The following is a 16462-nucleotide window of genomic DNA, read 5'->3' on the forward strand; positions in this document are numbered from 1 at the left end:
TTCAGGCCCTGAAGGACAGCTGAGTTAGGACCAGAAGTTTTTTTAAAGACTCAAGTCAAGTCCCTTTGATTTTTTTGAGGAGTTACCTGGAGCTTAATAACTACATTTTCAGCATAAGGCTGGGCTTTTTGATTATTTTTATACTGGAAATAATCTTTCAACAGGGTTAAATATTTCTAAATAATTTCCATATTTTCCAGTTGCATTTTCATCTTAATCTCTGGGCCAAAAGAATAAATGTATACAGAGTCACTCTTTTTTTAAAAAAATTGTAGCTCTGTTAAGAGTTGAGCACCAGCTAAATCTGTTCTTACTGTCTGAATTATAACAAAGCTTTCACACTGCACTTTTGTACGTGAGTGTCCTTACGGCTGCATTCACTTCTCAGTTTTCTGTTTATGAGAACAAGGAGATTAGTGAACACTTCCTGCTACGTTTGTAGAATGCGCTCATTCATATTTTCGACAGTCTGAGCTAGAAATGAAGTTTTTCCCACACTCGTAGCACTTGTAAGGTTTCTCTCCTGCATGGGTTGGCATGTGCTTGGTAAGAGAAGACCTCTGACTCAATCATTTGCCACACTTGGGAGAAGAAGATGGTTTCCCACCTGTGTGGGTTCTCTGATATTTGGTGACAGAGGATTTATCGCTAATTTTTTTTTGTAGGTGGGACACTTGTAAGTGTGGATTCTCTGATGGGTACAGCTAGTCCTTGAGTTACAACCACTCATTTAGCGACTGTTCAAAGTTATGATGGTGCTGAAAGAGGGGGACTTACGACCAGTCCTCGGAGTTCCAACTGTTGCAGCATCCCCAGCAATATTTTTGGAAGTGGTTTGCCCTTGCCTCCTTCTTCCTAGGGCTGAGAAAGGGACTGGGCCAAGATCACCCAGCTGACTTTGTGCCTAAGGCAGGACTAAAACTCAGGGTCTCCCAGTTTCTAGCCCGGTGCCTCTCTGACACTTTTTCTCCCCCCCCCACCCCCCCGCAAAAAACATAATACTGTCAGATCAATGATTTGATTATTTTCAACTCCATGTATTCCAGGAAACAGTCTCAAGAATATTAGGAACGCTAAGCTTACGGCTAGGATATATCTATAATGAAATTCCTTCACTATTGGTATTAAAATACATTCCATCCACAACTTTACTATTCTAGGTTTTCAATATAGTTTTTAAAAAGCACCTTTGGCTGCACAAGAAGGGTTAATCAATGTTTCTCAACCTTGGCCCTTTTAAGAGGTGCGGACTTCAACTCCCAGAATTGAATTCAATTCATTCAATTCATTCAATTCTGGGAGTTGAAGTCTGCACCTCTTAAAAGGGCCAAGGTTGAGAAACACGGGGTTAGATACTATCAAGGATCGCTAATTCTAGAATCCTGCTGTCATTTTTGCAATGGAACCAGATTCTGTGGAAGTTTAACCGTGGAGAGTTATGAATGGCACTTTTCAGGTAGGTCAGACAGCTCCAACATTGTTTCTCCGATGTAGATTTTTTTTAACTGTCAGTAATATACGACTGAATCCTGATGCTGCTCCAGCAATTAGGAATAATTTTCTTTCTGTCTCTGGAGATTTTCTGCAATGGTTGTATTTACTGCCCCTTGTAATAAGAGTGAGTTACGACTGTATCGAATTTCTCACAATCAATGTACCGGGCACGGTGGCCTTCCATTGCGTAGAACCTCTGGCATTTGAAGAGGAGAGCTTTTAGACTCAAACTGCACATTTATACGTTTTCACCCTGGTGTGGATTCTCTCGTGTTTAATAAGGTTCGAACGCCAGCTGAAACACTTCCCACAATAAGCGCATTTATACGGTTTCTCCCCTGTGTGGATCTGCTGATGCTGGAGGAGATCTGAGCCCCGGCCGAAACATTTCCCACACTCAGAGCATTTATACGGCTTTCCTCTTTTAAGGATTCTCTGGTGCCTGAGAAGGTCAGAGCGGTGCCCAAAACTTTTCCCGCAGTCAGAGCATTTGTAGGGTTTCTCCCCAGTGTGGGTGCGCTCATGCGCCAAAAGGCCCGAGCTCTGGCTGAAACTTTTCCCACACACGGCGCAAGTGTATGGTTTTTCCCCAGTGTGAGTTCTCAGATGTCTCACGAGGGCTGTGCGCTCACAGAAGCTTTTCCCACACTCGGTGCACCGGTATGGTTTTTCGCCTGTGTGGGTTCGTTCGTGGGCCAAAAGTCCTGAACTCTGGCTAAAACTCTTTCCACATTCAGTGCACCGGTACGGTTTCTCCCCTGTATGGGTCCTCTCGTGTGCCGAAAGACCTGACCGCCGATGGAAGTTCTTCCCGCAATCTGGGCATGTAAATGGCTTCTCGCCAGTGTGGGACCTTTCATGCGCCACAAGGGCCGAACTCTGGCTGAAACATTTCCCACACTCCCCACACTTGTAGGGTTTTTCCCCCGTGTGGATCCTCTCATGAGTGGTGAGGTGTGATTTCCGGCTGAAGCTCTTGCCACACTCTGTGCAGTCATAGGGCTTCTCCCCCGTGTGGGTCCGCTCATGCGCAATAAGATGCGACTTCCGGCTGAAGCTCTTACCACACTCTGTGCAGCCATAGGGCTTCTCCCCTGTGTGGAGTCTCCGGTGTCTATATAGGCTGGAGCTCTGCTTAAAAGTTTTCCCACAGTCCATGCACATCTTCACAGCCCCACAGTTGTAGATTCTGGGCTCTTTCAAGCGCCCATCATAACCTGGAATGGGAGGACCCATTCTCTTCCCCTCTTTCATGTCTGAGGTCTGATGACTCCTAGAAGTTTCTCCCACATCACGCAACTGAGAATTGCTCCAGGAGGCATCTCCTCCTGTGGATGTCCCATTGGGCTCAGAATCTTCTAGCTGAAGGATCTCCTCTTCCTCATTCTCACTCCCCTGGGCGTCACCTGCTCAGAGAAGCAGAGTCTTGGCATAAGGAAGCTCTGGAGTTGCTAAAGGTTGAAGGGAAGGTCTTTCTGACAGCCACCCTTTCTTTCAACTAGCCAGCCTATACACCCGCCTAGTTTTCAATGCTGGCAGAGGGAATGTTGACAGTAGCCTCTTCCTTTTCCTTCCACCTCCATGCCAACCCATGTCAAAAAAGCATTAATTGGCCCGCTGGCACTGCAAGAGCTGCCATTTTATAATGCAAACATCTGGGCCATGTAACCAGCAGACAGGTGAACCAATCAGAGCCTGGCTTTCAGGGTACATAGCCAATGAGAGCCCAGGACTGGCAAAGGGATGAGCTCATCATTGCTCCAATAACCTCATTGGCCATATACCTCCACAAGAATTGTTTGATTGGTTCATCTGCCATTTAAATATTAGGAAATCTTTACTTCTGAGTGGGTAGCCATGCAACAACAGCCCATCACCTCCACCCTCTAAAACAACGGTCCCCAAACTTTTTTGATTGTGTTCCTTTATCAGTAAAACATTTTTGAGCCTGTCCCTTAGCTTATATATGCTTATTTAAATCTATCTATCTATCTATCTATCTATCTATCTATCTATCTATCTATCTATCTATCTATCTATCTATCACTATACTAATCTTTTATCTACATTATACAACATACCCCCAACATATATTATATTTTGTATATTCTGTATATTAAGTATCAGTATAGTCTTATTCCTTTAAATTAAAAAAAAAATAGAAATGGACATTCTAGGATCTTCTTCCTACATCCCAGTGGGTCATCTTGTGTACCCCACTCTGAAGACCACTGATTACTTAGAAGTCCCTCTAGACTGTGGGTACCCAGGACAATGGTCACCCAATCCAGCCCTAGTGATGTCTCTGGGTTGGGAGGATTCACTGATAAAGAATTCACCAAGAATTCACTAACACGTTGATTGAAATGGCCAAAACCCTAGATAGTTTTGGAAACAGGAAGAGACAAAGATATGGAAGTTAAGGAATCATTGGCCACATCAACTCTAAATCAGAGGCAATATGTCTTGAATGCAAATCCCTTCGGTCTGCTATGGGTGGGAAAGCAAACCCCTCATTTGGGATTAACCAAAACACCATCTAGCATTCATCTTCCAATAATTCCCAAACAAAACAGTTTTATACCAAATTGCTACTATCAGATACAAATCAAGATACAACAAAGAGCATTGCCTTCTATCGTCAGAATAACTAACAATAATAAGTGATAACTGAAATTATCACATTTCTATATTACCTGTGTTTTGAACCATTTATTCGATTATGGACCCTAATAATAATTGGATTTGATCTGAGATGTTAGACTAAGTTTTGGTCTGATCTAAGCCTTTGGTCTGATAAGGCTCTTTCGACTTTTAGGTGCAATTATATCTAGATTGGCTTTCCCTAGCCTTCTGCTCTCCAGAAATGTTGGACCACCACTTCTATTATCCACAGCCAGCATAGCCAATGTTCTTTGCATAAGATGAAATGCAATGTGGATAATCCAGGCTTTGTACCAAATGGCACAGAGCTTTCAGTTTGGCCTAAAGAAATCTCCAACGTCTTGAAATCTTACCAAGGGAGGTGGCGTCATCATCATTCTCCTCCTGGAGGTCCAAGTGGGGCTGCTTTGGGTTGGAAAGATCTGGCCTGGTTGCCTATTGTAGTTGGACACACAAGTCAGCAAACAGTGACAAGAAGTGGAAGTCTTAATTCTAAAGAAAACTTCTCAAATAGGAATAGGGACCTGAAGAGATGTTTTTGTCTTAGTGATAGTTCAACATCTATTTGAAAAACAAAATATAAAGAGGGATCTCTTTTCTTGGTGGAGGCCCAACAGCTCCAGCCCTACAACAGGTTGAACCTGATCACCAAATTAACCTGCTATTCTGGATTTATACAATAAACAGGATGGTAAACTAAACCGAGAGGTTGAAGTCATGGAACATACTAAGACAGCCTTTCTCAACCTTTTTACCCTGGAGGAACTCTTGAAATAATTTTCAGGCTTCAGGGAAACCCTGCATAAAAATGATTATATCTACAGCTCACGGCACATTAGCACGATCAGTAAGTTGTAGGTTTTTTTCAATTACAATTATATCTACAGCTCACGGCACATTAGTGGGATCATTAAATTGTAGTTTTTCTTCAATCATGATTATATCTACAGTTCACAGCACATTAGCGTGATTGGCAAGCTGTAGATACGTTTATCTTTTTTCAATCACGATCTCTTACAGAACCCCAGTTGACAAAGGCTGCCCGAAGCTATCAAATACTAACCAAGCTTAGGATGTTGTGTGAGGAGGTTTTTGTCAGACCTGGTTAAGTGGGTCACGTGAACCCAACCATAATAGTTATTAAGCATGATGACTCTAGGTCAGAGGCAGCCTAGCTTTGAATTCCCAGCTACATTAGATGTTAGTTTATCTATTCCAGGTAGATCCAGAATTTTAACACAGCAGTGGGCTGTGGATATTTGGGTGCTTTTAGACTACATTTCCCATCAGTTCCAGACAACATTGTGAGAAGGCAGGGAGAAGTGAGGGCCTCAAACGAACCATGTTTGCTAGGGGAGAGCGCTGTGCACCATGGGGCAGCCTTGGGGGGGCGGCAGGAGGGAGGATGGGCAGAAGGCACACTCGCACCAGAGTGGAGAGGGGCGGCAGGAGGGAGGAAAGACTGCAGGCAAGAGGCACGTTCGCACCAGAGTGGAGAGAAACGGCAGGGGGCGGCTGTCGGGTCAAGTGGGGATTGGAATGTGTATTGCGCTGATTGGATTCGGAAGTGGAATGTCTGCGGTTTTGCGGTTAATTAGCGGCGCTCCGGGGCGGTAAAAAAGGTGAGATTGTGAGCCAAGCCCTCGTAGGAGGGGGAGGACAGATAGGGGGTATAAAAACCTGTCAGACCTTGCTTCGGGGTTCCTCCATTGCTGCGGGAGGGACCCACCTTTGCAAACGTGCCCAATAAAAACTTCTGTCTACTGGACAACCGAACCCGTGTCTGTCGTTTTCTGACAAAATTGGCGAGCCAGCCAGGAGTCCTCGACGTGGACCGGACTGTGGGGAACCGGTGAGTAATCGGCCGTAACACCCCGTTGAGGTGTCTCCCGTTTTCCCCGGAGTCGGGTCCAGGACGGGACTCCAATCGCCAGTCAGACAGAAGTAAAGAGGAAGTCGGCCGACGAGGAGACCTCCGGGAGGTCTGGTGAGTACAGCCTACCCATAATCTCGGGGAGATTAGCGTGGTTACGAGGCGTTGGACGCCGCAAGGGGACAGAAGAGTCCGGGACCTTCTGTAAGGTGGGAAACGTAGTCAGGAAGGATGGGTAAGGCGCAGAGTAAGAGTGTAAGGCCAGGGGCCAATGGGAAAAACGCAGTAGGGGGAATCCCCACGGATTCTCCATTAGGACAATTGTTGCAACAGTGGGAGACACCCTGGTTGTGTCCATTCACCAGGGGTCTGGAAAAACCGACCATGATAACTTTGTGCACTAAAGAATGGCGAAAATATCCACTAGTGGACCCCGAATTCCCCTACCATTGGAATCCCCAGTAATTACTGGGTGACCCAACTAAAAAACTACATTGTGGAGCATAAGATGTTAACACAGGAACCCTATGTGGAAGTCTGGTTCCATGTTCATTGGGAGGGGCCTCGACCCAAGTTAGCCAAAATTTTTGTCCAAAAAGAACAGGAGGATGAGGAGGACCTCTGGCTGACTAGACCTCAATGGGGGCCGCCACCTCCTCCTCCTCCTCCTCTTCCTATCGCTCCCCCTCCGGCGCCCCCACCCTATCCCGGGCAGCGGAAAGAGCTGGACCAGCTGAACCAAGACATTCAGAACGTGCCCTTTATTCTAAGGTTGGCCAGTGCCTTCCCCGTCCGGGAAGTCCCGAACGGAACGAACGCACAGGGGGTGGCCGTCACCAGTTACGTAACGATTCCCATCAAACCCAGTGAGTTGAGGGAATTAAAAAGGACCCTCCCTCGTATGCAAGAGAACGCCCATACCGCCGCCGAACAATTGGAACTTTTTCTCGGCCCGGTGGAATACTCCTGGGGGGAACTGAATTACATTTTAGCCCACCTCTATACGCCAGAAGAGAGGGGCCAGATTCGGCGAGCTGCGCTCGGGGCTTGGGAGCAAAGGAATGCAAATGTCCCAAATGCCCCGGCCGCAGATACTAAATTCCCTCTGGCAGACCCAAATTGGGATCCCAATAATGCTGAACATCGGGAGAACATGAGAGGAGTTTCCCCTGTACGACTAGGGGGGTCATGGTTCCCCAACCGGGACCCACGGGGAACCCTTGGTAAACATCACGGTGGGTCCCACCGGCGAGGAACGGCAGTTCCTCGTGGACACCAGAGCCTCTCGAACATCCCAGGGATTGCGAAATCCCGGGGCGCATCGGTATCGGTGATGGGGGTGGGAGGCTCTCTGGTCAAGGCAGACGTACTGGAGGAAGTGAGACTGGAGTGGAATGGGAAGGAGGTAACTGCAGATGTGTTACTGATCCCACAGGCGAGAGTGAACTTGCTGGGAAGGGATCTAATGGGTAGTCTAGGAGTGGAGTTGTGGAATGTGGAACAGGCAGAAAGGATGTGTTTGTTGCGGGAGGCGGACGTGGAGGTTGTGAACCCTGAGGTATGGGCAGGAGAAGGGGGGGGCGGGTCGGTTTCGCATCGCCCCAATTAGCATCCCCTTGAAACCAGGGGTGACGGGTTTGCGGCAAGCCCAATACCCGCTGTCCCGGGATGGGAGGCGTGGGCTGAAGCAACAACTGAGATGGACGGTGCTGCCCCAGGGGTACACCGAGAGCCCCCTCTTGTTTGGACAGGCATTGGAAGAGAAACTCCAGGGGTTCCGGGCCCCTGGGGTTCTCAGGTGCTGCAGTATGTGGATGATTTGTTGGTGTCTGGAGAGAAGGAAGTAAAGGTGAGAGAAGACTCAGTGGCTTTATTGAACTGGTTGGCTGAGGAAGGATTGAAGGTGTCAAAAGGGAAGGTCCAATTTGTGGAAAGGGAGGTCAAGTATTTAGGACATGTACTCCGGAAGGGCAAGAAGTTGATTGATCCTTCTCCCATACAGGGGATAATGCAGTTGAAGCCCCCTCATACTAAAACAGAGGTGCGGCGGTTTCTGGGTCTAGTAGGATATTGCCGGCTATGGATAGATGAGTACATGAGCAAGGCTCAGTTTCTGTATGAGAAGTTGAAAGGATCATCTGACAGGGTAGAATGGACAGACAGGGACACAGAGAAGTGGGGGGAATTACGAAGGAGCCTGGTGACGGCCCCGGCTCTGGCTCTACCGAACTTGGCCCCCCTTTCACCTATACGTTACAGCCCATGGGGGAACCGCCATTGGAGTGCTGACTCAGAGACGGGCTGGGAAATATCAACCAGTGGCCTTCCTGAGCAAAGCCCTAGAACCAGTGGTGAGGGGATGGCCGACTTGTGTGCAGGCAGTGGCTGCCGCTGCTGTGCTAGTGACAGAAGGGAAAAACTCACTTTTGGGAGCCCCGTGATTGTCCATTCGCCCCATCAGATCTTAAGTGTGCTTAGTCAGCAGGCGGCTGCTTGGATGACAGAAGGGAGGATGTTGAAATATGAGACAGTTCTCCGGATAAGTCCTGATGTGGTGGTAGGAACAGACAGGAATTTGAACCCAGCGGAGTTTCTTGCGGGGGAGCAGAAAGAATGGGAGCCGGCGGAGCACGAGTGCTCCACCCTGTTGCAGCTGCAAACAAAGACCCGGGAGGACCTGCAGGCGGTCCCGCTGGAGGAGGGTGAGGTCTGGTTTGTGGATGGGTCTAGCCGAGTAGAGCAGGGACAAAGGAAGTCAGGATATGCGATAGTGACGGCGGAGGGAGAGACAATAGAGAAGGGGGCACTACCAGGGGATTGGTCGGCTCAGCTGTGTGAAGTGCACACTTTGAAACGGGCACTAGAGTTGGGAAAGGGAGTGTCCCTCACCGTCTACACAGACTCGCGATACGCCTGGGGAGTAGTGCACACTTTCAGGAAAATTTGGCTGGAACGGGGTTTACTCACAGCTGCTGGAAAGGGAAGGTTGCAGGGAGGAAGCAGGTCATTGGGTTACAATTGAGGGGACCCCAGTAGTGAGCCGTGCTGGCATGAGGGGGATGGTGGAGAAACTGCATGAAGGGTCTCACTGGGGGGTGCAGGCTTTGGTAGACACTGTAAAGCCGTGGTACTGGAGCCTGGGGGTTCGATGGGAACTCCACACCCCTTGGCATCCTGACTCCAGTGGGAAAGTGGGAAGGGCCAACGGGGTGTTGAAGCAACATCTCACCAAACTGGGATTGGAAACAGGGCTATCTTGGACAAAGACACTTCCGGTTGCCCTGCTTCGAATGCGGACAGCCCCTCGCAAGGATGTGGGGGTCTCCCCATTCGAGCTGATGATGGGAAGACCTTTCCTGGCTCCAATGGGAGAGCCTATCCCCGAGCTAAAGGATGCCTTCCTGAGAAAGTATCTCTTGGTACTGTCACAATCTCTCTTGTCTCTAAGAAAACAGGGACTCCTCGCTCAACGGCCCCCCTTGCTGAAAGACCAACACCCCCACAAGCCAGAGGATTAGGTCCTGATAAAGACGTGGAAGGATGAGAAGCTGAAGCCGTCTTGGGAGGGACCATACCAAGTTCTTCTGACAACTGAATCAGCGGTTCGGGAGACGGACTCAAAGTAAAACTTAAAAGGAACTGAACTAAGGCAGGGGAGGAGATGACCAACATAAAGGCGTAGAATTGGCACAGACAGCTTTGATCACTGGGGATGATCCCCGTGGGGGGGGGGATGTTCTATCATTTTGGGTCTTCTCCCATACCAAGACCCTGGACTAATCAAAGGCAAATGGCTCTAAATCTCTTGGGGATAACCAATGCAACTCAATGTGTATATTTCAACAATACCCAGAACCGTACCCCCCATTGCCCTCAAAAGGTCCTGCTTTCACTTGTGGAGGGGTCTATAATATCCCTTACGCCTCAACCCCTCTATACCTACCTAAAGGTTTCTTTTTGTTATGTGGACATGAAGCTTACACCTATGTTCCAGCCTATAGTTCAGGGGGCCCTTGTGCCATAGGGCGCCTGACCTCTCTATATGCTCTGCCTCCAATACAAGCGCACCCATCAAAAGAAAAAAGAAAAAGGGAGCTGCCATCTGATTGTGAGAGTGATGTGACACTCTTGTCCAAAACAGAAGCCATGGCTCTGGCCCTCTCCTTAGTAGGGGTTCCTGCACTAAGCGGAAGAGCTTACCTGGACCTAAGGAAGGTGGCCTGCCTCCTGGCTAAAAGTGTCAACCTTACATCCTCTCTCATTGCAGCCCTCACTGAAGAAGTCACTGAGATCAGGAGGGCGGTCATTCAGAATCGGATAGCTATAGACTATCTCCTATTAAGGGCAGGACAAGGCTGTGAATCTTTTCAAGGTCTTTGTTGCTTTAACCTAACCAACAATAAGAATTATGTTGAAGCAAAACTAGCCAAGTTGAAGACCTTAGCCTCTCGCATATCCGAGGATCCAGAGGGATGGAATTGGTCGTGGCTCACTAGTTGGTTACCTAACTTTGCTTGGTTAAAACAACTTTTTGTACTAGCCATTGGTTTCATTGCCTTACTGGTCCTAGTATGTTGCTTAATGCAATGTCTCCCTGCTTGTGGGAATTACCTGTCCCAGTGTGTGAAGCCCCGGGTCCGGGACAAGGGAGCAATCTTGTTAGTCAGGTTTGAGGCCCAACAGAGGCGTGAAAAGAAAAAGGGGGGATTGTGAGAAGGCAGGGAGAAGTGAGGGCCTCAAACGAACCATGTTTGCTAGGGGAGAGCGCTGTGCACCATGGGGCAGCCTTGGGGGGGCGGCAGGAGGGAGGATGGGCAGAAGGCACACTCGCACCAGAGTGGAGAGGGGCGGCAGGAGGGAGGAAAGACTGCAGGCAAGAGGCACGATCGCACCAGAGTGGAGAGAAACGGCAGGGGGCGGCTGTCGGGTCAAGTGGGGATTGGAATGTGTATTGCGCTGATTGGATTCGGAAGTGGAATGTCTGCGGTTTTGCAGTTAATTAGCGGCGCTCCGGGGCGGTAAAAAAGGTGAGATTGTGAGCCAAGCCCTCGTAGGAGGGGGAGGACAGATAGGGGGTATAAAAACCTGTCAGACCTTGCTTCGGGGTTCCTCCATTGCTGCGGGAGGGACCCACCTTTGCAAACGTGCCCAATAAAAACTTCTGTCTACTGGACAACCGAACCCGTGTCTGTCGTTTTCTGACAACATGGTCAATAATGGGTGGTAATGTAAAATTGTCACCTGATATCTTATATCTGGATATAATCTATGGGCCACAGCAGTGTTTCTCAGCTTTGGCCGCTTGAAGATATGTGGACTTCAACTCCCAGAATTCCCCAGCCAGCATGGCTGGCTGGGGAATTCTGGGAGTTGAAGTCCACACATCTTCAAGCGGTCAAGGTTGAGAAACACTGGGTCACAGGCTTTCTTCCCCATTTTAATAGTGGAATCAGCAGAATCATATGCATGTAGAACAGAAGTACCATAATGACATACTTCAGTATAGAAAACAATCTCAGCTCTGTTAGACCCTGAAAAGAAATCCAAAATCTATAGCTGTCCGGTAATTTTTTTTAGGAGAAACCAGAATGACATGAAATGGGGTACACGTTTTTGAGTTATCCAGACCTCTGTCAGGTGAGAAGAACCAGAACAGCATGAAAATGTATCCTGCGTTCAGCCCACAACCTCTCCTTCTACCTTCCTGCCTGCCATTTATCTCCACATCAACCTGGAAAGATTTTAGCATTTCTAACTTGGAAGGAAATGCCGATCTCGTGGCTCACATACCTAGCTTCCTGCTTGAACTGCCTTGTTTCTTCCCTAACTCCTGTTCCTTTTGTGTTCTTTTGTAGGATGAAGAGAATTCAGAACTTTGCACATTTTTTTCATGGCACCTTGCACCTTTTATATTATGGGAAAGAGTCCAAAGAAGACTTTGGCCAGTGGAATGCCAAAATGCTTCCAAATATGATTTCAAAGGCCAGATAACTGTGTGGGAAAAGAGGCAGTTCTTCAGACAACCAATCTCCAGCCCACTTCATAGGGTGTATAAAGGATTTTGAGTTTGAAATGGATTGTTTGGACCTTACCGGAAGTGTTCTAGGCATGAAATAGTCCTCTGTTCCAGCTCAGAACTCATTCATATGGTTGGAACAACATCAGAACCCTTCCAGTATGGTGGGAACAATTATTCCAAGCTCAAAACTCTTCGGGTTTCCAATTCAATATGTTTTGTGGAATATGGCCATGTTGGACTTTCCAAAAGATGTTCAGGATGTTGAAGTGCCCCAATCCATAGACTAGGAAAAGCCGATCTCACCCGTCGTTCCCATCTTTCCTTCTCTCGCTGCCTCAACAAAAAATCCTCCGCCAAGGCTACCACTTGGGCACAGATCTCTGAGCCCCGCTTTCGGGCCCAGGTCTCCATTTTGGAGGGAAGGAGTCACTGTCCTGGAACAAAAAATGTTGGGGAAAAAAAAAGAATAAGGATACACAGATATATCCATAAAGCAATAAGACACACATAGACACGTATAGGGTTGGTTGGTAGACCCATCCAAGTAACTTATACTATTCAGTTTATCCTCACCACAAACCCGCAAGGTTATTCAGCTCACAAAAATGAGTCGCTAGATGAGATCAAGGCCATCTCTAATCAAACATCCTATTTCTCACGGATTAATCAAATTAATTTGGGAACTTCCCAAACACGAGAGAAGTCAACGTATCATAGCAATAAAAGGACTGGACTAGGACTTGAGAAACCAAAATGGAAGTCCTTACTTACCCATTCAGGTGGCTGGATGACTTGGGGCCAGTTGCTCCCTCTCAGATCAACCTACCCCGCTGGACAAGGGCTGTGATGGTAAAATTAAGAAGGAGCACCATGTCCACTACTTGGAGCTCCTAGAAGACAGGTGGATGTAGATGTAATAAAGATCCTGCAGGAGGCATGCTGTCATTGTGAGTTACACCCATCTATTGCCTAGCCCAGGGTTTCTCAACCTTGGGCACTTTAAAATGTGTGGACTTCAACTCCCAGAATTCCCCAGCCAGCATGGCTGGCTGGGGAATTCTGGGAGTTGAAGTCCACACATCTTAAAGTGCCCAAGGTTGAGAAACCGCTAGCCCTATGTCTCAGTTGGTGCTCATAGCCTCATCACTTGTGGGAAAGAGTTCCAAATTTAACTATACACTGACAGAATGGGGGTGTCCGCAGGTGGCCATAGTGCAATTGAAGTTCTGTCCATTTTTTATGCACGTGGGCAGAGCTACGGTCGCACTGTTGCTGACACCATCTTGACTTTTTTGACCATGCATTGCAGGCCCCCCATGAAGGAATTCTTCTTCCCTCTTTTTGTGCATCCTAGATTTTCCACCAATCAGCTTCAGGGGACGGGCCAAGAAGAGCAAATGTGATTTATCCCCCAGTCATTCGAGGTATCCAATAGGCAATGGAGCTGTGCTGGCTAGGAATTCTGGGAGCTGTAGTTCCGACACATCCGAGGGTGCCAGGCTGAGGAAGCAGAACTGGGTGCAGAACCAAAAGGAGCTACCGTCTTTCCATGCAGTAACCCCCTTGGGGTCCCCCCAAGCTTTTTTTATTTCTTCAACAGGAAGGCAGGAAGATTCCCATGTTACCCCAAGCTATAATGTTGTTGGTATAAACCCGGATAAATCTGGTTTATTCCTTAACAAGCTTAAACATGCCTTGGCTTAGCCTGATGTCCAAAGTAAACCTTTCTGTTGCTACTTTGGTAAAACAGGAGCCAGAAATCCCTCCCAATCTACTACAGATCACCCATAACGTGTTCTGTGACACGCCAACCCCTTCCAAGGCGCTACCAGAGGCTCAAACCATCTGTGGCAAGATCTAGCTATTTGGTGGCTAAGAGGCAACACTAGCTTGATGGCAATCAATCAGAGTTTGTGATTCAACACGTCACAGGAAACCCAGCCATTGGCTTCCCATGTTGCATGGAGCAGCCCATCTCTAAGTATAACAGGTCCTGGGAGCACAACCATTGCATTTTGTTAACCTGGGTTAAGGGTTGTACCAATTGTGTGAACCCAGCCCATACACTCTGTGTTTCGTTAGGGTGGGCATTCGGCGTAATGTCCTCAAGAGGAACCAGAGGATGCCAAAAGGATTGCTAGCTGATTCAATGAGCCTCATGCCCCTTTCTTTCATTGACTCCTCCTCGTCTGCGTTTCACATTCAGCCTCCCCCTGCTTTCCATGCCAGGAGCTTTTAGCGACAGGAAGAAATGTGGCTGAGCGGCTGTTTAAAAAAAGTAGATGCCAGAGCCAGGAAGAAAGTTGGCAGGGCTCGGTGAAACTCTACAGTAACTCAGTGATGACCTCTGTGAAAAGGTACCATTTGAATTCTGGGCAGCGGTGGCCCTTCCTTCCGCCTGCCCCCTTGCCCTTCGCCCACCGCTTCTCCTTCCCCGAAGACAAAGATGCTCACCTTTCCTCAGGCCACCCGCCTGCCCGTATCCACTCCCTTTCTCGGCAGTAATGGAAAAGCAGGCTCTGCAGCCTTTGGGATCCCCCCCTTTGGCTGGCTACGGCGGCAACGGCGGCTGGCCAGAGGTTAGGATTTTAAAAAAAGGGATCCAGGAGGAAGGAATCCCCTGGAAGCATCTCATTTCCTAGCAAGTACAGGAAAGCCACCAGCCGTTTGCTTCCTTCTCAAATAGCACAGCCGCTCTGTGCAAGCTCAGCTTGCTTGATTTAACCCTTGGGAGAGAGCCGGAGAGGCAAAGAGGATGCAAGATGTTTGTGTGGGGGGCGTTGACGATTTATCGGGGTTCCCCTGGTGGGCCAGAGGGATCCTGGCTTCCCAAAACGGCAGCAGGATGCAGGGCGTTGGAACGTTTCAGTGGCCTTGGGAAAAGCCAGCGGGGTGCCCTCAGCCACAGAAGCTCCCTGGGGGGACCTGGGGCCGTCCATCCCTTTCGGGGTGGGCTAGTGGGGAAGGTGCCCGACTAGGAGCGGGGAGACCCAAATTCTGGGCCCCCTCTGGTGGTCTCTCTCTCTTTTCCTCTGGATCTAGGACAGCCAGGGTGGGGAGATGGTGAAGGTGCTGGACTAGGAGCAGGGAGACCCAGGTTCTGGTCCTCCTTCAGCCATGGAAGCTCCTTCTCCCAGCTCCTTCTTCCCAACCAACCTCACAGGGTGGTTGTGGTGGGAAAAGATGGAAGGGAAAGGACCTTGCTTTGAGCTCCTGAGAATGAAAGTGGGATAGAAATCTAATCCATAAAGTTGAAAAGAAGAGAGGGAGAGTGGGAATCCTCTTGGGACGTTGATATGGATATTATCAAGATATTATCAATATCCTGATATTGAAAAGGCTTTGACAAGATTGCCTGCCTGCCTCCCCCCCCGCCCCATATTCCTGGATGCCCTACCCCGCCTCCCAAGCCTCTCCCATAGGAAAGCAGAACCTCTTTTCCCTTTTAAAAATCACAGCTGGTTCACACTGATTTTGAAGGTGTCAGGCCTCTCATCATTCATTGTCTTCTGCACTAGAGGCGTGCAAAATAATTCTCTGGGCCTCCTGGTACACTTCTGGGTGATTTGCAGTAGATCCTAAGGGTGCCTGATGATTGAATATTTACCCATTGCATAATGCTTTTTAGTTTATTTAATTTATTTATTAAATTTCTCACCCACCCATCTCCCCGATGGGGGAACTCTGGGCGACTCACAACAAACATTAAAAACATAAATATATATAAATACATAAAACATCAATTTACTAAAAATGGGGGAAAGAGAGACAGTTTAGTGGTCAAAGGCTAGAAACCAGGAGGCTGTGAGTTCCAGTCCTGCCTTTAGAACAAAATCAGCTGAGTGACTTGGGACCAGTTACTTTCTCTTAATCCTAGGAAAAAAATCCTGGCAAGGTCAGTTCTGAAAATCTTGCCAATAAAAGTTTGTGGACTTATCCACGTTAGTTGCCAGGAGTCAAGACTGATTCTGAGATACATGCCCAAAGGGGTGTGGGGGTGTGTGGATGGATGGATGGATGGATGGATAGAGAAATGCAAATGCTGATAGAAAGTTAGTGGGTAATGTGGCTGGAAAGTCTGCTGAATGACTATAAGAGTGCATTTGTGCCCACTTAGTTCTATGGAAGTGAGAATTGGGTCCGTCAAAAGATATATCAACATAACTTGAATTGGGTACTTTAAAAGTACTTTAAAAGTATGTCTGACAAGAGAGACAGTCAACAATGGATGGATGCCATTAGAAAGAAAGAATGGATGAGTTTTGAATGGCAAAAGCAGACAGATTAACTAATCAGTAGGTTGAGAGAAAGGTGAGAATTTTCAAGAATGGGATGAAGTGGAAACATAGCCAGGGCTACCTCAGAGCTGGGAAGCTGAGTGACAAAAGTTCTTCAACAGCATCGATTCTCAC

At 48.0% G+C, this 16462-nt stretch overlaps 1 protein-coding gene across 1 annotated transcript; it reads right to left on the reverse strand.

Moving 5' to 3' along the window:
- Positions 1-1301: 1301 nt before the first annotated feature.
- Positions 1302-14710, reverse strand: LOC103066720 (uncharacterized). Its single transcript, XM_007441092.4, has 5 exons — positions 14505-14710; positions 12822-12940; positions 12354-12484; positions 4512-4593; positions 1302-2900 (listed from the first exon to the last, which is right to left on the reverse strand). The coding sequence occupies exons 3-5, from the start codon at positions 12459-12461 to the stop codon at positions 1720-1722; spliced, it is 1371 nt and encodes a 456-aa protein (XP_007441154.1). The 5' UTR covers positions 12462-12484; positions 12822-12940; positions 14505-14710; the 3' UTR covers positions 1302-1719.
- Positions 14711-16462: the final 1752 nt, after the last annotated feature.

The sequence above is a fragment of the Python bivittatus genome, unplaced genomic scaffold (assembly GCF_059951505.1).
Source record: "Python bivittatus isolate LINGU-HERP-01145 unplaced genomic scaffold, Pbiv_v1 ctg000810_np1212, whole genome shotgun sequence".
NCBI lineage: Eukaryota > Metazoa > Chordata > Lepidosauria > Squamata > Pythonidae > Python > Python bivittatus.